Source organism: Frieseomelitta varia, unplaced genomic scaffold, assembly GCF_011392965.1.
Source record: "Frieseomelitta varia isolate USP_RPSP 00005682 unplaced genomic scaffold, Fvar_1.2 scaffold_379, whole genome shotgun sequence".
NCBI lineage: Eukaryota > Metazoa > Arthropoda > Insecta > Hymenoptera > Apidae > Frieseomelitta > Frieseomelitta varia.
Window position 1 is genome coordinate 267,633 of NW_025110122.1, and position 26,021 is coordinate 293,653.

The window sequence follows — 26,021 nt, forward strand, 5'->3', positions numbered from 1 at the left end:
CATTTCCAAGCTATTAGCCGACGAGGTTTTAGCAGAGCCGTGTATGATGAAGAGCCGAATACTTGGATAATTGGAGGTCACCGTGTAATGGCGATTGCCGGTGTTCTCTGTTCGTGAAATCAGCGAAAAAGAAACGTCGAGAGCTGGCCGCAAAACCGAACGTATCATTATAATATTATAGGTGGCTTTCGCACCTTGCCGCGAACCGTAACGGGATCGTGGGATAAACAGCGTAGGGCAAGGGATACATAAGTGCGGACGTTATGGTGTCACGTGACACGGAAACCATAAGGCCAGTCTTGTGTGTGCGCGCCCCATAACGCGGTACGAATCCGATTCCCGTTATTCCTGCTGGGAATTCCACTAGCTAGTGTCAAAATTCACAGCGCCGCCCCGGAGGACATTTTCCTTCTTGGAAAGAGAAAGGAAACGTCTTTTAACGTGTGACGGAACATGTGTACGGTTAAGCCAGTTACAAATTAACTACAGGAATATCCTTGTTCTCTCTGCTTTCAACGCTAGAACCATTCGTGAACTTACACATACAGTGACTCTACTGGACTTGAATTGTTTATAATGGTAAGTTTAGATTAACTTTTTAATAATATATTAGAACATTCATTATAGTTTATAGTAACATAAATTTTATTTATTTATTGTACATACTTTTCTTAATATCGAACAATAAACTGAATTATGTCGAAATGTAGCGTGGCATAAATATTCGGACACCTAACCTATTTTGAATAGCATGATGTCCGAATATTAATAAGAGCCACTGTACATACGAGGAGAACTTTATAATAAAATGAAGAAAAGAATCTCCTACCAATTCTAAATCTATCGAATTTCCACGAAAAATCAATCAAATGATCGCTCCGACAACTCCGGACAATTCTAGCGTTAAAAGCGAGCCCGGTTCTCATATTCGTCGATGGTGGTTCGAAAGTTCTAAGTTCGCAGAGTATTTTAGGGTCGAGTGGAAAGAATTCCGCGAAAGCATGAAATCTCGTTGAAATATCTGATAAATAAATTTCGAGAGCGAGCATTCTCTGGAGTGGAGTCCAAAGTATACGAGGTACCAGAAGCACGCAGCTCCCCGCGTCGATTTATCGTTCTTATAAAGAAGATTCAGAGAAAAAATAATTTCAACGGGACCTGCGTTCCGCCTGCGCGTCGAGATCGAGATGAAAAGACGAGTAAACGAAAAGAAGGAAGGTAGCTGCGCATCCCGGGCCAATGCAAACTAATACATTCAGAACCATCCATCCTTTCTTTTTTTTTTTTTTCTTTTTTCTCGTGTCTCGTTCATTTATATCCTCCCGACCGTCGTCGTGCCCAACTGCCTTATTTTTTCCTCTTTTCCGTACTATTCTATCCATCGTTTGCAAACACGTCCCGCAACGGCGGACACTCGTGAAATCGAAATTATCGTGCACGTGTTGAAATCCCACGAGCCAATAAAAGGGAGCCGGGAAACGAACTATTCACGAGTTTCGAACCGGAAATCGCGTGCTTTTAACAATGAATCAAATTCGGACGACCGAGATCATTCCTCCCTGCCGGTCTAAATAGATTTTTCCATGGTGGAAACTGGCGGGAACGGCTGCGAATTTAATTAAAACTTAATCGAATTTATCACCAACTCCACGCTCGGTTTCTGATCGAACCAACTTCGAATATTGAGAGGATGACAACCTGCCCGAAGATCGTCCCGAAACGTGAGAGTCGCCGTTCGTTCAACGGTTGAAAAAGAAAAACAAATTAATATTTCCCGTGTGAATCGCGTAAAATCTTGCGTGTCGTCCACGTTTGATATCTACGCGCGACGAGTGCAGTTTATTATTTTCGATGAAGACGTAAACAACATACGTAACGAGCAGTTAACTCGGCATGAAAACGTGTATTAATGCGAACACCGCATTAACGACGTGTCCGCTTTTTATAAAACATTTTCTCGACAATTTACGGTGCACGGTGAACATGTACCAAACGTACAGTTAAGCGTGCGAACGTATTTTTGATTAAAAAGTAACTTCTGATATTACTTCTTGAGAAAGGAGGCGATGTGCATGTTTCATGTAGATGCACTTGAGCGCGTAAGATAAGAGCAGAGAACGCCCAGAGAGTTTATATAGTTTTACTTCATAATGGTTTTTCTTTCTCTCAAACACTTTCGAGAGGATGCCCGACTCGACCCAGTTGCCTGCTGCCGACCTGTATACCGAGCGCGACCAAAAGTGTGCCAGAAAATTTACCCTTGATTTCAAAACCCTCTGTGGCTTCAGTTAAATCGTCCGGTTGCATTTCCGAAATGAAAGAACTCAATTTTCTTTTTCCTTTTTTCCTCTTTTCTTTTTTACATTTTTCCCCTCGTTTCGCGAAACTAAAGAGCTTCTCGAACTTTTCGCAAAATTTCGCTCAATTGAAGACCACCAGCGGTAAATACAAACACAAGTCGTGCACTTTGTCTTTTTATAAGAGAGCATTTTTTCAATTCAATGCACAGAGTTGGCCAAATCCACGTCGAAACTATCTTTCCATTTGGCTTGCCAGATTTATTGAAATTTGTTGAATTTAAAAAATATTCCTTTATCCATTGTAACAATCAATCTTCATTATAATACGACCAGTAATTCCTCAATAGCGTACGCAGAAGCGGCTGTAACGAACGATTGTTGAGCGGGTAAATCTGTCGAACGCGCAGCTAATACCAATTCGGTTTCTATCTCGGGCCTATTAGGGTAATAGTTTACATGAAACACGGAAACACGTTTCTCAACGCGAATTATCACTCTTTAAGTACACTCTTGGCCGGTGTTCCTTAGTTACATTTAATAATGGTACTAGCTATTGCTACTTATTCTCGGCAATTACTTTCTACTTAAAGGTGTATTAAACCGGAGCTACGATCGATAAATAGCGCTAACTAAGTGATATTTTTCGCCCGGATGGAATAGAATACAGGGCTGTGAGAGGTGAATTTCGCTCTGACGTGAAGTTTTTGCATCAGTTTCCTTATTCAATCTCGATGCAATGAAATTACGTTATAGTGACTCGTTGATGCATTGAAACGGTATTGGCACGGCGCTTTTACCGTGAATAATTATTACGTTCGATATTTCGCATTAATCGCGATACTAATATGAGGATCTCGGGGCATATTACAGGAATTTCGATTATTATCAATTAACTCAGTGATTTTACACCGAATCAATTATAAATTCATTTGGAACTATTAGCAGGAGATAATAAATCTAGCTTCGAAAAGTATTAATAAATACAGTTCTGGCGTATAAACATAGTTCTGGCTAGTTTCAATTAAAAAATATTTAAAAATTGGGAGTGTTTACATAATTTCAATAAGTTAATTTCGTCAAATACTATTTACAAAAGAATAAAATTCCTAGAAAGGTGTCTGCAAAACGACAGACACGCGAGAATAGAGATAAAAATTGCCAGTTGCTTTTGCAAGCCTATCGCGTATTCTACGAGCAACAGTTTCACCTCCAGCCAGTTTCCCCATTCATTCAGTTTGCTCATTCATCCCGAAGTATCTCTAATGCATTTCTGACAGACGACAGGAGTCGTGTGCCGCACTTAGCACCTGGACACTCTGTCCCCGAAGCAGCTGTGCTCGATCTCGCCATCGTCTCATCAATGCTCCTCTCTTCACGGGGATCGATTTCTTTCCGGCGACCAGACTCACATCATCTTGCCCGTTGCTATTCACGTCTATTCACGTCTATTCAGGGGCGATTCTCCGTTGAGTATTGACCGTTTGGCATTTCAGCCTTTTCGAAATAGCTTCCTTTTCAATCGCGTCACGTAATTATGCCGTTCGAGATTTCAGAGGAGCGTGTAAAGTCAGGGGTCACTTTTCTAAAATAGTCGTTCTCTACCACTACTGTTCTATACTTCGCAAGATACTTTGAAAAATCAATTACTATGTATGTGAAGCTGTGCTTAAGACTCTTTGGTGATTAAAGTTTTTGTTCTTTTATCTGTTTCGAGGTTAAACTTATAATTTTCTATCGTAGTTTTCTATTAATCCCTTGCTTTACGATTCTTTTCTCAGTAAACATTATTTATTGTTGACGTGTTGTATCGTGTATAAAGTATAATTTGGTATTTGTTAATCTTCAGCTTGAGAAGAATCAAGACTAAAAAAAAATTCAAATTCACATTCCACAATTTGCTTTCCCTTTCGAAATCGAAACCATTATTCCCACTACGAAGCGTGACTCGAACGTTGTAACCCAAACAATGTTAAAACATTGAAAAAATACCAAAACGTACTGTCCACGAATAAAACTTTAAAGCGCAACTTTTAACGGGATAAATGCATTACAAGCACGTTAAAATAGCAGTAGTTTCCGCTGTCTTTCCAAACGACTGGAAATTCCATTTGCAGTTTCCGCTTTCTTCTCGAAGATGCCGGAAGAAATTTCACGAGTTAAAAAGGCGTCCGGATCAAACGTGGCAGAGGTTTAATCAGAAACGATGGAATTTTTAATGAAACAAAGGCACGTGGACGGCAAATAAACAGCTGCTGAGAGAGAGAGAGGCCGAGACTGAAGAGATTGTTACTCTTTGAAAGCAATTACCCCGGCGCAAGTGCCCCGACGCGACTGGAAGAGTCCCCAGGTTTCGCGAGGAAGATTTACGCCGCGAGATTTTTCCCCTCGGGCGCAAGGTGAACGTGAACGTAGCTGAAAAATTGCCCGCGGAACACACAACTCCGAGGACTTTCACGATGTCTTTAATTGGGCATTTGGGTTGGCTGTTTGCACGATAGAAACGCGAGTCGATGGCCGGAGAAATCGTTCGACATTATACCGATCCGACGAACCGCTTTTTATTCATCGCGTGGAATCGCCTCGTTCATCCCCGCTGCTACTGCTCGAGCATCAGACTAGTTTATACTGTCGTATAACTGTAACTTTATATGTAACCGAGGAGGTACGATTGAAATTCAATGGAGTCGCCAATAAAATCGCGACCGGTCTCGTACCGTAAAGATACGCCATACTCTGTCGCCGATAGTAGAACCTTTGAACGGAGATTGATGGAAATACCTGCGCGGCTGACATTCGCCGAGGAAATAGCTGAATTGAGGAACCCGGGGGGAGGGCACCCCCTAATGAATCGATAAATAAATTACTCGATGAGAATACTCGATGGAATGTATAATATGCAACTGTTTTGAAATAAACGAATCGAAACGTTTGGAGTCTGAAGACTCGAGGCTGGAATTTAAAAGTTGAATGATTTGAAGATTTCAAACGCGAATACTAAAAAATTTGGAAATTCAAATAATAAGAAATTCAAAAATTCAAATATCTAAAGATATTTAGTTCAGTAAAGTTGAAATATCCAAACATTCGATGATTCAGATTTAAAGATCCAAAGACTTTTCGATAGTTCAAACATTCGTAGAAATTCTAAACTTTCACGAACCAAATGATTTCGAAGTTCGCTAACGAAAATTTTGCTGGCGAAAAGCAAAGCTTAAATGTGGCTGTAAACGACGACAATTCTCTCCCACGTTTATCCATAAACGAAGAAAACTGATCGCTCACCAGGAAACTGATAATTCAGCAATAAACTGTGACCCTGTTTCTACGGAGCGAAGCAGAGCGCTCGCGGTGGTGAGACATTCCGTAGCGTGGAAATAATTCGCTAGGCTAAAACATCAGAAATAGCATGAACCGTGGAAACGATGTCTCGATAGGGTTCAACGAACGGTCATCGTCGCGTTAGATCATCGCGCTAGATCGCCACGTTTGGGGCCTAGTCGGAGACAATCAAGCAATCAATGTCAGGGACCAACCCTTTCACGACGAAACAGTTGGTTTCCGTTTGCGCGCGAATCTCCAACCGCATGCCAATCAGTACTATTTGCGTGCCCGATACGGCCAACCGAGAAAAGAAAACAGTTACGCCTCGCATAGTTTCATCTATCGTTTCAACGCACGTAGGAAGCTTCACGGGCCGACTTTGGCGCGAGCCATTTTCACTCTTCTCCAATTAAACGTACACCCATCTACGCGCACCTTCATTCATTACGAATTACTGGGACACGAGGATTTAAATGAATCTGAGAAATTGTTTCAAGAAGAATTATCATCTCACGAATGAAGGAAATTAAATTTCTTTTCTTCCTTTCTTTTCACGTAATTATTTTAATCTATTATTCGTCTGCTTGATAATTTACACGATAATTTATCACGTTTTGCAGTTCCATCAGAGATTAGTTAAGAATTCTTTTATTTCAAAATTTTATTAATCTTCTGACTGCTCGTTCATGGCTTCCGTTCCCCGGTAACCTAAATTCCACCCCTCTGCACCGAAGCTAACAAGACACACCTTATAATCAACATTAAGCTACGAAACCTATAGCGAACGTCAAAAATACTCTGTCGCCGTTCCAGACAAACTTCGATTAACACATCATCGCAACGTATCCATTAATAGACTAACGAATGGCAGCGGGTAAATGCTGCCACGTAACACGTTGATTACGTCAAACGTCGCCAATAAATCGACTCTCGCAACAGGGGGAAAATTAAAAGCCCGTTGGAAACAATTAACTCACGACAACGCACGTAAGTGAGTAAGTGGCTGACGAAAGTATTATACCACAAAACCTTGCCACGAAAGAACAACCAATACCAAATGAATAAAATTAACGGTTCAAATAATTTTATTCGTACATTTCCAGAAACCAGATTTCGCTTCTACGCGAAAATCAAATCTTCCGTTGCGACGAAATTTCACAAGTCATCTAATCTTGCAGCACGTCAGTAAAAACTTTCTACTGTAATAGCATCGAGATACTTTCGTAAATAACCGTAGGTGTACGGTGGCTAGATTGATTTCCATTATCGTGCGGAGTAAGTTTGACAGTGACTTCCATCAAGAACCTGCGCACCCTCTTCCATCGCATCGCGAGACAGACGGGGCCTGTTAAGTCATTATCGTTATTGTTTGCGCGCCGCACGCAGCGAGGGCACCCACTGGGAGAGCTGGCCGCTTTAATATATATTACATATAGGGTGGCGAGAATGTATGGCCGTCTAGCGTGAAAAGGAACTAGCGTGAGTCACGGGGGGGACGGCCATCGTCGCGGTTTCTTCGACTGGGGTCACAGGTAATTGGCCTGATCGTACGAAGACGCGTTCCATCGTTTGGCTGTGTGCAAATCGCGGTCGAACGCGCGGTCGTGCTTCGTTGAGTCATCCTGGTGACACGCACGACCTGAGCCTTTGACAGCGCCAGAATACCCTCCTATCTTTTTTATTTCACTCCTCTCTTTTTCTCATCTCCGCTGGCCGTTGTCACGGGCGAACCAAGCGGAAGTTACGCGCGGAAATGGACGGAATCGTATTTTACGGAAGGCTCGCGAGAAAATTAGCCGAGAGATAATGCGTACAGTACAGAGATGGTTAGGTTACAACGAGGTGGTAATTGGTCGTGAAAGGTTCGACGAACAAAAGAGGCAGAGAAACTGATTCTATGATTAAGAGTATGGCATGCGTGGTTTCTTTTGGATGTGTCATTTTTAATGAGATATTAAGGTAACCGAGGGATACCTTGATTTAAATTTTAATTGAGCTTGTAATTGATTCTTTTCTTTTCTTTTTGAGAGAGAGAGAGAGAGAGAGAGAGATACGATGTGAAAGTTTCTAAGTTTATTTTTGAAGAATTTGTTCTACCTCTAAAACCACCCTTTTCTTTCCAGAATCCTCGTTAATTGGCTCTCTGTTTCAAAAAATTATTATATTGTTACAAGAAATAAAATTACATATACGGATTTTGAAGTATGAGATTACGAAGAATAAAAGACAATACTTTGTTAATTTTCTTTCAAAATAGTTAATCAGCTAACTTGTTCAACAATTAATCAACAATTAATCAAATAATTGGAAGAATATCGAAGAATCCTCGTGTTCTAACGAGTCATAAGAATTGTCACAAATCATTCTAGAGGAAGTATTGCCACAGATTCTTGCCTCAACTAATACGTTCCGTAAATACCCAAGATCGCAAATATTAACATAATTTCCAAGGAAAAGAGGTAATTACAGTTACATAATTTTCTAGAACGGGCAGCTGTCGGCCAATTAGGGAGGACTTTCGAAAGAAAAGGGCGGTCCCCATTCAATTTCCAACACATCCGTCACGATGCTATCCCCGTGCAATTACCAATCGCAATTTCCTCGATTCTTTTTCCAAGAAAATTCGTCACTCTGCCTGGCCTCCTGCCATGGGTACCCATCGTCGTGCAAACCGTCGAAATCGTCGAAAGCTTGTTTGTTCGCCGCGGAAACGCGTCGTCACTGGTAATTACGTGAATGCCAGTCAGCCATGACATCGACAACCGACCCATTTTTAACCGAGCAGCCCGCGCGACTGGTGACCGCGGGCAAGGAATTCTTCATGCTTTCGCAACACTGTCCCTCCATTAAAGATTTATGTTATCGCTTTGTGCGGTATGTGATACAAACTGCATATCAGGCTGAACAATAGATGAGAAACGCTCGAGGAATTGTTTAAAAAACAAATCCAACGTTCCTTTCACTCATTCCCTTTTTATTTCTCTCATGGCGCAAACGCGATACGCAAGAGACAAACGACGAACAATAACATTCCACCTTCTTCCCACTGCGATTATCCCTAAACCTTCACTATCCAGACTGAAGTTTCAGAAATTTTGATTCTCTATACATTTTCATCGGCCATCAATTAACTGCAAGTTGGAGTAAAATTAATACGACGGATCGTGTTATTCTGGTATGACTTTTTTTCCGAAAAGAAAGTACAGCAAATATGAATTAGTAGGAAAAATATTCTCTCGGAAATTCTGTCTCGGATTTTACGTCCCAAATACGGTGCCTCGGCGGTAGAGGCTTAACGCTCTAGGCGATACTCTTTTGAAACGCGAAAAATAACAAACCCAGCATTCTCGTCGAATTAACCGGGAACCAGAGCTTTTCACACGAGGCACGTAGCTTGAAAAGGTGTAGCCACAAATCGTGGCCCAGGTAACTACACGTGTGTACACACGTGTTCGCTAATGGCTACGTATTGATGACGGGGCACAAGGGAGAGCAAACCCCCGACGCTGGCTACGAATAACGAAGTATTGTATCGCCTTCGAAACACACTGCCGCCGACCCTCTGTTTCGCATTTTTCCATCGCGTTCTCCCTTCTCGGGAGCAAAGCCGGGGAGAGGGTTTTATCGCGCGAAATGAAAGGGGAGATCGTTAGCACCGGGTCGGAAAGGAAGTCGGCAGAGAATGAATTCCTCGAGTGGCCACCGGCCATTAGTAATTCGACGAGATGCTGCAGTTAATTTTTAAGAAAAAGGAACTCCTCTCGACATGACCTTGCGCGAGAAGGGAAAGCAATCAACGGCTCGTGCCGGCTCTCGGTGCAACGCATTACTCTTTTACGAGGCAAGGCATTCAAAGGATGGAGAGTCCTACGTCGAGATTTCTGGCGCAACGACGAAAGAGGAAACGTACCGCTGGCGTAACAAAAGTCGACTTCTTTTTCACGAGGTTGGCCATTTGTTTAGGCATTAGCGTGAAGTGCACCGAACTTCCTAGGCTACAGTTACGTTCATTAGCAGCTACTCGAAAGCCAGCCAAAGGAATGCCGTGTACACCGTGCTCGGACTTTTTCTTCCTTTTGGTCTATCTTGTTCGTGGCTAACCTTTGGCGTTTCCCTTCGCTTCTTATCCTCGAATCGTTGCAAAGGAGCCGAGTTCGAGTATCGGTCGTTTTATCTACACAATCGTGACCCCCTTTAAACGATTTTCGTTTGTTCTTCATTTGAATCGAGTGTGAAACGAAGCGTGAAAATCACCGAGAATCCGCGTGTAAGTGTAGCACAACACATTGTCACTTCGACAAAGACATTCCAGAAACAGAGAACTTTTAATAATAAATCGATTCTTCAATTACGATTTCGCTACTATTTCTATCGGTCACACAAACTCGAGCCACAGCTCAGCCATCGTAGCAATACTTTCACGCAACAATAAGAGTTATCGACTTTTAAATGGAATGAGATTTGCATCTACGTGACCATTATTCATAGCGAGGGAAACTCACCAGTGTTTCCCGCTCGTTTTAAAAGTCAAAGTGCATACGGTTTCTGAACGCTTGTCATGCGCGTGATAGTTCGCATCGCTCTTCTTGAATACGTGTCCCAGTAACGTGAGAATGTTGCAATAAGATACAATCATGTTGCGAGAAGAAAAAGCTCGAGTAGACGAGTGGAAGTTTGTTGAAACAAGTATGGTTGGATAGTTTACCGATGACCGGTGTACGATCATAGGAAGGTAACTTATCTCCGGAACTCGTGAATGAACATAAAATCGCTTTCAACGTTACCGATTCAGCATAGAACGCGACAATATTATTGGTGGTTGGTAGAGAAAGAAAAGCAAGAAGAGATACGCATGTTGAAGACAAGATTGATTATTCTGAATTTTCTAAAATTAAAGAACCCATCAGCTCAGATAAATTTTACCAAAAACTCGATGTAATATGAAAGGAATTAAACAGGGAAGAACAATCCGTATATTCACAAATATAACTCTCGTAGAAGAAGCATTTAAAATCCTAGAATTTCTAAAATACTCTTGTATGAAAAACATAGGAAAAAATATTTGGATGAAATATTTTCCACACATTTACAAATTAGTTCCACACATCAAAATTAGCTATCCATATGTTACACATTATTTGTTTTTCATTAATCTAACGGATACATCTACACAAACAGCTAATTAAGATCGCAGCCAATTAGCTCGTATTACTTGCCCTATAATTAATAATTGTATCAGTTGTATAATTAATTGTTTAGCTATATAGTAATGCAATTAGTAATTATACGTCAAATAATACCGATTGCCCAGGTCCCACCACGTGGAGGTGCTGCGAGTGGAGACCCACCCTATCCGCGACCCATCCACCCTCCTTTTGCGAACAGAAATTTACTAATTTAAAACATGAATTTATGAACAAATAGTTCTTCTACTGTACATTTGCAGAACGATCAATTGATCGTTGTACAAACTGGACAATAAAAGAAACTGTAAGGAAAACCGACGCGGAAGCTAAATTTCTATGAAAATAGAAATTATATTAAAGCCCAAACTACATAACTCTATATGAGACGCAGCTTCAACTATGTAAAAATAATTAAAAAGTTTAAATAAATATGAGTCTCATATAGAATTTTACTTATCCTACTTAAATTAATATTAATTAGCCTTCACCATGCATGCAGTTAGATACTAAAGCATCTTACATACTTAGACCATTACCATACTTAAGCTTAAATCTAATAACCAACTTAAAACTTAACCAACTTAAAACTAACATAACACAATACAACACAGCACGTCACACCACAACACAACACCCAATTTAAAACTATCTGGAGCCTAATTTAGCCTAATATCTAACAGCTAGCATTTCTACAAAATATTTTTATTTTTATTCATTCCATTTATATAAATATAATTTAAAAAAGAAATGAAGTTTTCTTCCTATGTTGTATATATGAAATCTTCTTCTGTTGATTCCATAATCTATACCTAAAACAAATCTAAGAAACTGGAAAAGATTAGTAAAGTCTATAAAATGTAACTATTACAGTTGAATAAAACATCATTTTCTTCGAATAATTATTTTTTAACTCATATTCTACATTTTTAAATCTTTAGTGTCCATATCTCTGTATATCTTCTATAACTAATACTCTCTGTAATATATCTGAAACAAACTTACATACTGAATTAATATTATAATTTAAACAAAAAAAAAAGAATAAAGAGACCTAATGAAGAAATATTATACATACAAAGAATTAGGTTGCTGTATTACATAATTATACTTTACTTTAATTTATATTTACTTTATTAATTGAATTAAATAATTTTTTGATTCAAAATTATGTAAAACTGTTGAAAGCAAGAATTTTTAGTAATTGGATTTAAATTGGACTGAATAAGTCAAAAGTTGAAAATTTATCTTTGATACAAAGATGAAAAAAGACTCGATTAAAATCACATGAATTGTAGTTCAACTTTTATTTACTCGTAGTACGAAGGATAGAAAGAAGAATTACGCAAAACGCGTTTGCAAGATCTTTGTTATAAATAAACGACGACTAAGAATAAATTTTGATTTATGCATACTAAATTCGAATATTTATAAAATTCTATTTTATTGTTGAAACATTTAAAATAGAGAAATGAAGAGATCGAGAAAATGATATAAAAATAACTCTGTTAACGAACAATCACTACTACTAACTAATAACGATAAATTGGACATTAATTTATATTTCGAAATAAATTAATACTCTACAAAGTACTATTAATTTAATTATTTTATAAAAGGAGTTTTAAATTTTCATTGTAATATATAAATATTTCATTGCAATACTTTTCTCACTTCATTTTATACAAATGGTACATGAAATCACTTACATTTTCATGTATGTAAATATGTTAAATTTACAAAATTAATAATATATAATATTCTGCATTCTAAAACCAGTAACAAAGTTATAGCTAATAAAATATATATTTTTTAGCAGTATTCTCAATAAGAAATGCAATAGTAAAGGGTGCTGAAAAAGAAAACCTAACACAGTAACCAGAAGGGCTACTGACAAAAAAAAATCCAAAACAGTAGCCTAAAAGGCTACCAAAACAGAAATCGCGATACAGTAGCCAAAAGGGCTACTAAAAAACAAACACTTCTCCTACTCAATAAGAAGGGTTGCATTATTATCTACAACACAAATCCAAGCAACAAACCGTATTTTGTTTCGCAACACTAATTCACTAGAATTAATTGTGAAATGTAAAATTTCCAAAATTAAACGCGAAGAGTGCTTTGTCATATTTAAAACTCCCGAAAGTAAGTACGTAATGCTATTAATCATATACACTCATGTTTAAAAATACGCAACACTAATTATGACGCGTCCAGTGCAACCATGCTGGAGGTTGTTGATGAATGACCACCTCTGTGTAGCTCTTGTAGCTACATCAAGTGATCCAGAAGGAGGAATAATCTTCCACAAATCCAGTGGAAGAATTTGGGCATTTTGTAAACGTAACACTACTTTAAAAAACGCAATCATTGTCGCAACACTAAGAGCTAAAGTAATTAGAAATCGCGATGAAATAACGTCGCAACACTAATTCTAAAACTATATATATTCAATGAAAATTATTATCAAGAATACAAAACTATATGAACAAAAGATTAATATTCAAATATTCTAGCATTCTAAAATTAATTAAAAGCAATAACACTATAATCTAATTTAAAACAGGAAACAAAACAAATTTTAATATATAAAACTCTTGGATGACTTTAAAAATTCACAATCAAAATTACCATAACTCGCAACTCTAAAGCAAACACGATTATCATTTCTTCGCAACTCTAATTTAAACCGTAATCAATCTCTCGCAACACTAACTCGAAAAACCGCGATTTGCCCAAAACGATGACAAACGATGATGAAGACAAAAAAAAAAAAAATACATCTACAAATACTAAAAGAGCATAGTGACAAAGTAGTAACAAGAATGACGTCCCATGCTCTGGAATCATTTAAATAATCCAGAGGATGGGAAACCATTTGTTGCGACCCTCTTCGTGGCAGTTTGCCGGGCCTCTTCGGCTTCTAGCCTTTTCTTTCTTCGAGCGCAATGCCCGCTGAAACTTATATGTAGCTCGAGTCTTTCTAATCGCAAACCAAAAAATAACTTATAAAGGTGAAATAAAAAGATAAATCGCGGAAGCTGATTCAATTGCACATGGACGACCATCGATCATAGTGATCGTTGTCCGTTCGCATGTGCGTGCTCGAGCAATACCTACATGAACGTTCGTTTCGGGACCTACTCGCGACCTATCCACGACCGCGACCGCGATACTAAATTTGAAAAATCGAAGAGTAAAACTAGAAACAAGTGACATGCTTTATTTTGTACCAATTTCACTGTCGATTTTTCAAATTAGATTTCCTGAAACAGGTTGGACACGCGAAAAGGGACACGCGACCAGAGACTGTGCCAACCTGCCCGGCCCTACCTACTTATAATTAAACACATTCACACCAGAAAGTATGCTACCTATCCTAACGAATCGCCCTATATTTAAAAAATGGCAAAACAGGCACACCAACACACTCGCTCCACGGTTCTCACACATACACTCGGGCGCAAAAGCCTACACTAGAGAGGACATCCCGGGAAGCCTCCGACACCCGAGTGTCGCATACAACATTCACACTCTAATTTACGTACCATTTTCCTGAAATCGACTGACATTGGCTAGCGACCATTGCGTAAAACGTGATTAAAACAGCTACGTGGGAAATATTAATTAAACTGAGAAAAAATATATATAATTTCTATAGAAATTATATGTACATGTTGATTTGGAAACATTATTATAATTTATAATACAGTTAATAATACAATTATACTGTATTTAATACAATTATATTGTATTTAATAGGTATTATTAAATAATTCATAATTCAAATAGGTATTATTAATTCATACTTCATATTAGTTCATAAATTTTAAATGTTTAAAATGAATGTAACAATAGGAACGACGCAATTCCACGTCCTAACCACACACACATGCGGAAAATACGTCGTGCACGATACACTAACACACTGTCAGTCGCTGAGAAATTTTTTATAAAATTACAAATTATGGTCATCGTGCCCATTGTTTTTCACCCACCCAAGTAGCACCTGGGCACGTGAGTGAGATCCTAACAATGAACACGGAAGGGGTTAAACCTGAAAATCCTGAACTACAAAAATTATTAGTTTATGTAATTTATATCTAAACGGATCATTGTATTATTTTATTTCAAACTGTAATGATTTTACTCTTTCAGAAATTATTAGAGGAATTGTAAGAGAATAAAGAACTAAATTTTTTTAAAAAGAAACTAGAGAACTCTAATAATAATCAAAATCAAACAACTGATTCGAAATTAAATATTAATGGAAATAATCTCAGGCGTCTTCTTCATCAAAGCACATTTTCAAAAATGCAAAAGCAGTGTTCAAACTTGTTGCTTTGATTAAAAAATCTGCCTGTCGCGAAATATCTTCTTGCACATAAAATTTCATACATTCTTTTTACAGGAAAAATTCTAACCTTTCATATTTTAAATTCTATTCAAGTTCATAAAACTCATTCATAATTAGTTTCAAAACGTTCAATACTATTCTAAAAGGGAAAATAAAGTTGAAAATTATTAATTATTATAATAGAATATATCACCAGTATTCAATAAGTAATAAATGCATCTTTTGTAGCAACAAAGTCTGATGGTATCAGACTTCTCTACTACTTAAAATGCTTAAACGAAATCATTTTAATAATAATCGTTTATAAATATTTATAATTTATCTATTCATATGGATATTTTACTTTAGCAAACATTTATATTAGATATATTTTGATTTTATGAGTAATTACTATAAATGTATATATTCTATTTGTTAAAATCGCGATGTGCAAGAAGCCCTAGCCTGATCTAATAATACATAAAAAAACCTGAAAAGATTGTTACTACTCATAGGTATAAAAAATATCCGTGGTCACTATGCTCATCAAAAATTCTACGTATACAACCTGTCACCCGTGTCGATTCGGACCTTTCATCCTACGACATGATTGAGTGACCGGAGGAACATAAATGCATGCGACTCACGCGATAGATGTGAAGAACGTTTTCATCGATGCTACACTGGACCAGAGAAAGATGTCGTGAAGACTCTCATCAAGTAGATATTACTGAGAATCCCATGGTGGAAGTGGTAGAATGCCGTGAAAAATTTCTTGAAAAACATAAAACATATTATTTCTAAAGACACATTGTTATTTGTGAAAATTTCAATTTTAATAATAATAAAAATTGGGACTAATAATTTGAAGTATTTTTATTTTATAGTTATAATTTTACATTCGACTTTAATAGAAAGAAAACTATAGAGAAGAGAATTATTTCAGATACAACATGCTAAAGTACTTACATTCTTAACTTTAAAAGCAGCATAAGATTTTTAGAGGATTAGGGGAAGTGGAGACTGTAGAAGATCTGTAACAAAACATTAAACATCAGAATTTATATTTAAAAGCAAAACAAAATCTTAAGTTGAAGATAATCAAAGATTCTTACATTCTTGGCTATAGAGCCACTGTTGATTCCCCCCCCCCCCCCAAAAAAATTAATGCTGATGTAAAGCATCTGTAACAAAAACGTTAAACATTATATGTACTTGTTGTTAAATTTTAAAAATTGAATAAACTGAAGTACAATGTATAAACTACTTACGATCTTGATCTCCTGGAGAAGCCTTATCCTCTTGAGCATTGACACTAACACCAAAAACGAATGTCAAACAAAAAAAAAAAAGATAAAAAAAGAAAAGTAAAAGACTATAAACACGCACGTTTAAGTACCAATCGGCGGACTCACTGACTCTAACTTCGCGAATTATAATTTGAATGAATTAATAATAATTTAACAGAAGCCACTTTGCTCAGAAAAATATTTAAATTTCGTAACAAACACTGACTCTACTGACCGCATTGCACGCGGTCACAAAAATTTTCTGAAAATAAAGCTGATTAGTAGGAAGAGAGGGAAGGTGAAGAGTTCATTGAAAAAATACTGCTATTTTTCTAGAAAATAATTATAAAGAAACTTGAGAATGTATTAAAGATACAAGTTGGAAATTATAAAGTATTTCTTAATATTTGCAGAAATATTTGTAAAAATTGTATTCTGAATGTTCGTTATTAGAGTATAAAGTATACACGTTAGTATATCACATGTATTATAAATATTCGAAAATGTTTGCATAAATCAGAATTTCACAGCTAAATATATTTAAGAAACAGTACTACGAAAGACAGGTGTGAAATCTTACTTTGAATCGTTTCAATTGTGCGTCAGCGTTCGAAAAAAATGCTAATAAAGCACATATACTATAGTAGAATATGAAAACTTTGAATTTGATAATATAAGAATGTACATTCATTTGAAACTATATATATAAGCTGATATATATTTATACCATTAATCTGATCTATATTGGAAATAAAATATTAATTGATTTAATCCTTTTAATTTTCATCCTTGTATTTCATATAACTACGAAATTGCGAATTGTATATATAATACGAAATTGCGAATTGTATATTGTAAATATATATAAATTATATAGCAAATATCACCTAGAATGTATAAAATGTTACCAACTTTCCGTGAATGTTCATCAGATTGTTCATTAATCATCGTGGTGTCTATGCATTCTATGCTATCTTTGCAATCAAGGAGTAACCTGCATAAAAAGAAACCAAAAGTTAGAACAAATATGTAAAATGAAGGCAGATATGTAAAAGTGAAAAGATAATCAACTTTAAATCTATTAAAAAACCGTACGAGACAAGGTACTGCAAACCATAAGAGTGAAATCAAGGAACGAAGAAAAATTAGCACAAAAATCTTACTTGATTTCGTTATCTTGATGCTCAATGAATCGTCAAACGCATGTTAATTAAATGTACGCATGTTAATTAATTAATTAATGTAATTAAATGTTTAATGAGGTTTAAATGGAAGTAAAAGAGTGTCGAAGAAACGACGAACCTAATGCGTTGTAATACGTGTTACTGTCTCGAGGTTCGACAGCTGAATGACTTGTCTCGACTTGTCTCGGCAGAGTAATAACAAGAGTCACGCGAATAAACAAGAGCAACATTAAGAGAGCAACATCACGATTTTGCTTGAGAAATGGAAACTTCTATTATATTACGCAGTGAAATTATTATTTTAACTATTAAATACGTACATTCTTAATAAAGTATTGTTAAATTTAACATAACAATTTATTATAAGAATTACACACTATAAAGTTACAAATAAGTAGAAAATGTTATAATAGAAGTCAGTGCAAAGGCATTATAAAATACGTATATATATATATATATATATATATATATATATATATGTGTGTGTGTGTGTGTGTAATGAGTTAGTCAATTTTGAGGTTACAATATTTATACTAATTAGAATTGAAATTATATATTGGTATAACATTATAAATAACTTTTAGCATAGTATATTCTGTTTAAACGTTTATATGCTATTATTTCTTTAATTATTGAAAATTATATGTAATTATTTGGTTAAATCTTACCTTGAGTTGCAGGCAAAAGTACACGTTTTATCTTAAAAATACTAAATACAAACATAAACCTAACAACTATTTATTTAAATTTTTACCTGGAAACTTTTGAATGATGCTTCTTTTTGGATGATCTTTCTGGGTGACTTCTTTTTTTACAGAGGTGTACTTCTTTCCGCCATTAACAGTCTGCTCTCCCGTTAAAAAATCGATCAAGAGCAATATCGATTATTTCGAGAATCGTAGGAAGTGTATTGCGCATTTCACCATTGGGGCGCTGTGATCGCACGTTTCGCAAGAAATATCTTAATTAAAAATAAAAAATTTAATAAAAAATAAAAAATTTTGGCTAAGTTAAGTATACAAATTCATGAAAAGTTCTCAAAAAAGGACGAAAATTCATACACCTGATAAAAAATTGTCAATACTTTGGCACTACTGGGACATGAGAAATTTTATTATATTGCATAGTATAATTATTATTTTAACTATCAACATTGTATAGTATAATTATTATTTTAACTATCAACATGTACATTATTAATAAATTATTATTGAATTTTAATAATAAAATTGTTATAATAAGTAGAAAATGAGTAGAAAATGTTATAATAGAAGCGTGTACGTAAAAGCATATATCAAAGTACATGTGTGTATATATATATATATATAGGTTAGTCAATTACAGTCAAGGTTACAGTATTGGTTAGAATTGAAATTTTCATATACAATTACAAATAACTATTAACATAGTAAGTTCTGTTTAAATGTTTATATGCTATTATTTCTTTAATTGCTGAAAATTACATGTAATAATTACTTGGGAACTAAAAATACACTTTTTCGATAGTCAGATCTCGATGAATGAAAGTTTTAATTTAAAAATCTATAACACAAACACAAATCCAACAGCTATTGATTTAAATTTTTACCTAAGAATTTCTAAATGACCTTCTTTCTGGATCACTTTTTGGACAACACTTTCTTTTTTACAGATGTGGTGTGCTCCTTTCCGCCATTACAGGTCTACTGTCCCACTTAAAAATCGATTATGAGAAATATCGATATATTTGAGAATCATAGGAAGTATATTGCATATTTCATCATTGGGGCGCTGTAATCGCGCGTGTGTCCCACCTATGAATCCAAAGCCGGTAAAAATGAGAGAAGGTAACTTATCATCTGGTGAGTATGCCTTTTTTACCTACAGCAGTTCAAAATCGATTGCACAGACATCTGTGTCGATTACAATGGATGTTAATTGAGAATTAATCAGAAAATCTATAATTTATTGAATTTAAAAAAAGGAATCAAAATACAATTATAAATATAATGGTGCAATTAAAAAACCAGAAATATATTTAAGGAATTTATTACGATCTTACTACAGTTTCTATATATACAAAGGTCAATCTATTGATCTACAAGAACGAATAAGAGATGCTTAATAAAAATTAAGTAAAAAATTCGTACACTTTTCTACGAATATCAAGCATATTACGGAGATCAACAATTGTACAATTTGAATCAACATTTAGCAACGAATAATACTCGTAAACATTAAAATGAAATCAAATTCCAATTTAGTAAAGGGAAAATTTTGCATCGAATTACACAATTTTGTATTTTACTTATAAAACACTCTCGTTGCCAAGTATTAACTGTATGTCTATCACCTCTATACGTATATAATTTTTGTTTTAATTGTAGATTCTCGTTACAATATACATACGATAATCTAGAGCTTTATTCAGAACTTAATCGTCAGAACTTAATCAGATATATTCTCTCTTTCATTTACTCATACACATATACTTATAATAACTAGCTAATATACTAGCGTCTTATATTAAGTTTTCTCAGAGTAAAATAGGAACTGTGATCGCCTGATGTACCCGATTCGTCCGCTAAAATATCCTCGTGGTCCAATAGATCAATTTAGATCTTCAAAGAGACCTAGTAAACAGAATAAAGTACATATGGTATTTTAATAATGCAAATACATGATTATTTAATAAAATACACGATGATTGTAATCTCAGTAAATAAGGAAATGAAGAAAAAACATGAAACGTGAAAGAAAAAAATTCATCTGAATTGAGACTGCTGGACGAATTGGTGGTGCAATTTTGCGTACAAACAGGTCGCAAGAAGGCACCGAGTTACGCAAAGCCCGAGTTTTTCGAATGTTCCAAGATGAAGCGCGAGAAGAAGGTCCGCGAGTATTTGATAAAAGGCTCGGCGACGAAAGTACACGTCGCGACGGTTCGTTACAGAAACGTCTCGTTAAGGTAACGAGGCATCCACGAAACACCGTGGTTGAGAAAAATTGCCTGGCCCTTTTTCTCGCGAGGCGACGCGGTTGCAATTCACGATGATTCGTTTCAACGAGGAGGAAAGCCGCTCTGCGTGAAATACGCGACGTCGAATCGATGGGAACGTCGCGCGCATCCGTATTAAAGCGGACCTTTTCTCTCTTGGAATCCGAGCACTGGGTGTATGAATTCGCGTTCCTCTTTGGCAGCCACGCTTTAAAACGACGCTTCCCTCGGGCCAGACGTTGTCACTTTCGATCGATTGCACGCGAATCGAGACAGAAATCCGTGAAAACGGAAGCTGGTAGAAACATGTAAATCGTAGTTTACTGTAGGGATTTCCATCAAAAATCTTTGCATATTGACATCAATCTTTCCTTCTTATGAGAAAAGAAGATAATTACTTTTATTATTTTTTAAAAGAAGACACGTTTAACTACTAGACTATTCCAAAGAAGAGTTTACACGCCTAGGGATATTTATTTCCAATAACGTTTGAATAAAAGAAAATTCCTCAAGTTAAAGAAGTTTCTCTCATAGCCTCTTTATCTCAATCTCCAATAATCTCTTTGAAGAACGAGAGGTACGTTACAAGCCTCGATTAACATAAAGAAATCTCTAAAATATTCTATATTACGACCCGAAGTCAATATGTTCTTTCCGTTTTGCGTAAACCTGACGAAAGAGCAACGATAAATAACAAAGTGTATAACTCATAATCATAATCGAAGTGGACAAATCATGTCGATTTTACGATCGCGTACTTTAAGGCTTTACGCTCGTCACGGTTAATCTTACGATCAAACAGGACACACATTCCTTCGACACGATTAACGTTATGAAAAGGATCTCGTTCAAACTGCATATGTTTCGCATAAACGCCGAGCATTCTATCACCATCACAATTTTCTTCCACTTTTAAACAGGATGCGCAGTTTCACGCTCGCCAACGTATTTAGAGGCAATTTCCGGTTTGATCCATTATTTCTGGATGCGACCTCGATAAATAATAAACGACGATAAAACGCGTCGATCGTCGCGTAACTCGTCCAAACGTGAAATTCATATCCTTTTGAATATTCCTTTTTTCGTTTCTCTTCAATTGTAATATTTTTCCGTTTCGCGTGAATCTTTTCTCTGCATTTTCTAGTCAGTGATACAGATTCATCCCAATATTAGGAAACATTTGTTGGAAAGTATTTGATCGAAAGTATTTCTCTCCGACCCTTCTAGTCGCACTATATATTCGTTTCGGTTTGTACGCATATAAATCTAGTTACGCGAGTAATTTTGTACTTTGTCTGAGATTTCGCCAATGACTTGATGGATCCCTGATTACACGCCATATATTTGCGATGGCGAGATCGACGTACGGCGTGATTTGGAATTTAGACTATTGGAAGAAGAATGAAAAGTTTCTTTATGTCGTATTAAATTTAATTCTTTCTTCTCCGTAGTTCGTATCGAGACAATGCTATACTTCCATCGAAATGATTTTATCGCGCAGATGTAGCTGGGCGTATGTGACTTACCGTGTCTTGAAAATCGACAAAATCAAACAGCCCGCCGGGATACTTACGCTCGAAACAAACGAGAACAGAAGGAACTGAAATAAATGGGCGTGAACTGAACGCAGCACAGTTTCTCTTCTTTCTAAACATATTTTATTGTATCGTATTGGCAAGATGTACTTACATGCTAAGGAAAAAAAAAAAAAAACGTAAAGAATACAAACGTAATAACGTAGTAAAGTGTCAAAGGAAGAGAATAAAACGCAAAAGGATTATTTCCAAAAAATAAAAGAAGAAGAAGAATCAGAAACATAAAAAAACGTAGAAAAAGAGATTTGGACAAGAAGAATGGGTTAATAGTGGATGAATAGATTACCTGGTATTTACAAATAAAAAAAAAAAAAAGAAAAAAGAAGATGGAAAATGGAGACGAGATTTAACATAGGATTTAAGGTAGAAAAGAAAACAGGATATATCTGACATACTGGCTCATTCACATACAGCAAGACTGCCTCTGTCTCGATGGCGAGAAACGTGGGCAAACAATCGATCTAAAAAGGGGGGGAAAAATACGACAAAAGGTAAAGACAGACCGAAGGATACGAAGAAAAAAGAACGTAAATTGAAGAATATGAGAAATTTTTTTCTATATATGGTTTCCATTCTTTAATGCCCGCGAAACAACTTTTGAACTCAGTTTCCCAATTCCTTGCCAGAAGACAGATGTACATCCTTTCTAAACACGATGCGAAGCTAGTAGTAATGAGGTGATAATGACAATAATAATAACATTAATATCAAATGACGGTAATGAAAAAAAAACGTAACGTAACAATATTGAAGCACCTTAATAATAGTTAACCGTAAAATAAAGAACGAGATGGCGTTGTGTCTCGATGAAGGGCGGATGATCATTAGTGTTCTCTCTCACACATTCTCTCTCTCTCTCTCTCTCTCTCTCTCTATCTATCTATCTCTTTTTTGTTTCATCTTCCTTCTTTCTATCATTTTTTTTTTTTTTTTTACTTCTTCTTTTCTCTTCCCACAACATCGAAATTTGTCCATCTTTCGGATATGCTCGGGGGCTTCCAAATTTTTCCAACTTTTTATCCCTCAATTCATTTGCTCTTTCTTTTTCCCACTTCTTCGGCTGTTCCTCTTCTTCTTGTTTTTCATCTTCTACGATCAATATGCAAACTACGTCGGCAGCTAGCGTAACGATAATGGGAGAATCGCGTCGGTAGCAAGGCGACGATAACGATATAACAAGCAAATCGATAATACGTTTCACAGACAAAACGGCGTGGTTTCAGCAGGCCCCGTATACTCATCATCCGAAATTGAAAACGACGGAAAAGAAACGCGATTCACTCCAGAGGAGACTCTGACAAAAATCGTTTCGTGGAATTCGCCCATGAAGTTCGGTCACGATCGATCGAGTTCATGCAAGAATAATTTTGATGCTCGAAGTCGCTGACATTTCAATTACAACGATAAATTTCGAACGATGAGATTACGATGTTTCTCTGTCTTTCTGCAATTTACTAACACTCTCTTTCGTTTTCTTTTTTTTTTTTTTTTTTTTTTTTTTTTTAAATCAAAAGTTTCCTCCGTCAGAATCGTGAAAAATCGTGTATAGATTACAATCGCGCAGTTCGTATTCCGTGAATTTCCGTTCGTTTCGAAAAATATGAATTTCGTCACGCCATACGTCGATAATTGCACGCTCATTGGTTTCGCCACGCGACCGTGTTCCTCTTCCTCAGATCCGACGATGAATTACAAAATAAGTTAGAAGTTTATGGTTTTCTTCTTTTTCTCTATCACTAGAAAGACTCTATTATATAATATATATGATAATCATATGCCTATGGTTACGACGCGTCCCTGATTATGTTCTCTGTAAAATATCACGTATATAGGTATATTTTATACTTTTCCTCTTCTTTTCTTTCACTTCCTAATAATATATATCTGAATATATAATCATACGCGTATATAATAGGAGGCCATAAAATTATTCGATCCTAGCATTCTCTCTCTCTCTCTCTCTCTCTCTCTTTCTCACACATGTACTGCTCCTCTATCACACCTTTTAAAATAACTACAATTTCACATTCATGTTTGTCATGTTATGTTCGCTATATTCTTCCCTAATTTCTTTCTCTCTCGTTCTTCCATACAATCTCTCTTTCTCTGTCTCTCCCTTTCTCTCTGTTTCACACGATGCAGCAGTAAAATCACTAACCGGTATTACATCGACGAGTCAACGCGTAAAAACGACTGTAAGTACAACGTATTGCATTGTGATTTTGGAATTCAGCACTGTCACTCGCGGAACAATCGAGGCGCGCGCGCATTGGCAGTGAATATTTTTTTTTTTTCTGTCCACGCTCTGTGAGAAAATCTGCAGCTCAAGTGCACGTCTACATCGATATCCGCGACATTAGGAAATCTATCGTAAAAACTGAGGTAGCTCCATTATAGTCTGTCACCTGTCGGTTCGTTCCGTTATTATGCCGCTCAAAGCAATCAGAATACTCTGCATCTTCGATTTAAGTACCTACTTCTAGTCTTCGATCTAAATACGTGTCTATCTTTTTATAAATTACTAAAAGTCGAACATTCTGTAGACGAACATTCTGTGCAAAAGATTTCTTAGTTCGAGGAATTTCTTACAAATTTCATACAAATCCCGCTGTAATTTCGAAGATCAAACAACTGTGGCTAGACAGTTTAATTGGACACTGTTTTATTCTATAAATACGAACTATAATGTTTCAATAAGTTCGAACGCAGACCCGATAGAACTCTATAGTCCTCGAGTCAGTTTGAGCAGTGTTCGTATCATTTTTTAGATTGCAACGCAACCAGTATTCTTCTACTTCATCAATTATTCTCTTTCTCTACGTTCCTGACTTTCTTTTTCTATCATTATGAATCGAACGCCGGCTCGACTGTTCCGCGGAAGGAGGCAAATCCTTAAACCTATATAATCCGTGGAAGCTATATTATTATCTCGCGCTTCTGACTATGTGTAAACGTTGTGTATATATAATTATATAATAATATATATTTCGCTACGGAGACGTAATGATTTGTAAAAGTAACGTATGCTTTTAGGTAATCCATGAGCGTGAGTATAGCGCGAGAAGAAGACTGATATTTAATTAACATGGAGGTAGCTGTGGTGATTTTCACAATCATTTTTCTTTTTCCTATTTTTTGTTTCTTTCTCTTTCCTTTCTCTCTTTCTGTCTGTCTGTCTGTCTCTCTCTCTTTCTCTCTCTCTCTCTCTCTCTCTCTCTCTCTCTCTCGCTCACTCTTTCTCTCTAATTGTCATACGACTTCGTGAAACAAATTCGAGCCGTCAACTACCGTGTGACAAACGCTAGACCTACGTACATTCACACGTAGAACCGAGCGCACGCAATCAGATAGAATTCATGACTCACGCAAGTTATTTACGGTCACATCGGTTTTTTTTTTTTTTTTTTTGTTTGCACGAAGCTCTAATCGATTTCATCGAACACACGCCGATTTATAGATACGGTGTGCACATGCCTTGCCATTTGCCAGATTAAAAATCTCGTAAGAAACAAGAAACAAACAAACAAACGAAACAAAACAGAATAGACGCTTGGATCGCCGATGATCCGACCGAAAGAATCGCATCTGTAGTAGTAATAGTAGTAGTAGTAGCAGTAGTAGCAGCAGTAGTAGTAATAGTAGTAGTAGTAGTAGTAGTAGTAGTAGTAGTAGCAGTAGTAGTAGTAGCAGTAGTAATAGTAATAGTAGTAGTAGTAGTAGTTTAGTAACAGTAGTAGTAGTTTCTATAAGTATAGTATCACGGCCTGGCTGCTTCAGATTTCCTGAGTTTGTTTATTACATTTACAACAATGTATTATGTAATCGTGCTGGTTCCC

At 36.3% G+C, this 26,021-nt stretch overlaps 1 protein-coding gene across 2 annotated transcripts in view; it reads right to left on the reverse strand.

Moving 5' to 3' along the window:
- Positions 1 to 19,648: 19,648 nt before the first annotated feature.
- Positions 19,649 to 26,021, reverse strand: part of LOC122531175 (protein abrupt-like) — an 86,809-nt gene continuing 80,436 nt past the window's right edge. The window contains exon 9 of one of the 2 annotated variants that reach the window (XM_043658890.1): positions 19,649 to 20,225. In XM_043658890.1, the coding sequence (XP_043514825.1) occupies positions 20,208 to 20,225 (18 nt within the window). In that variant the 3' untranslated portion in view covers positions 19,649 to 20,207. The remainder of the gene's footprint in view (positions 20,226 to 26,021) is intronic. The other variant, XM_043658893.1, reaches the window with a different exon arrangement.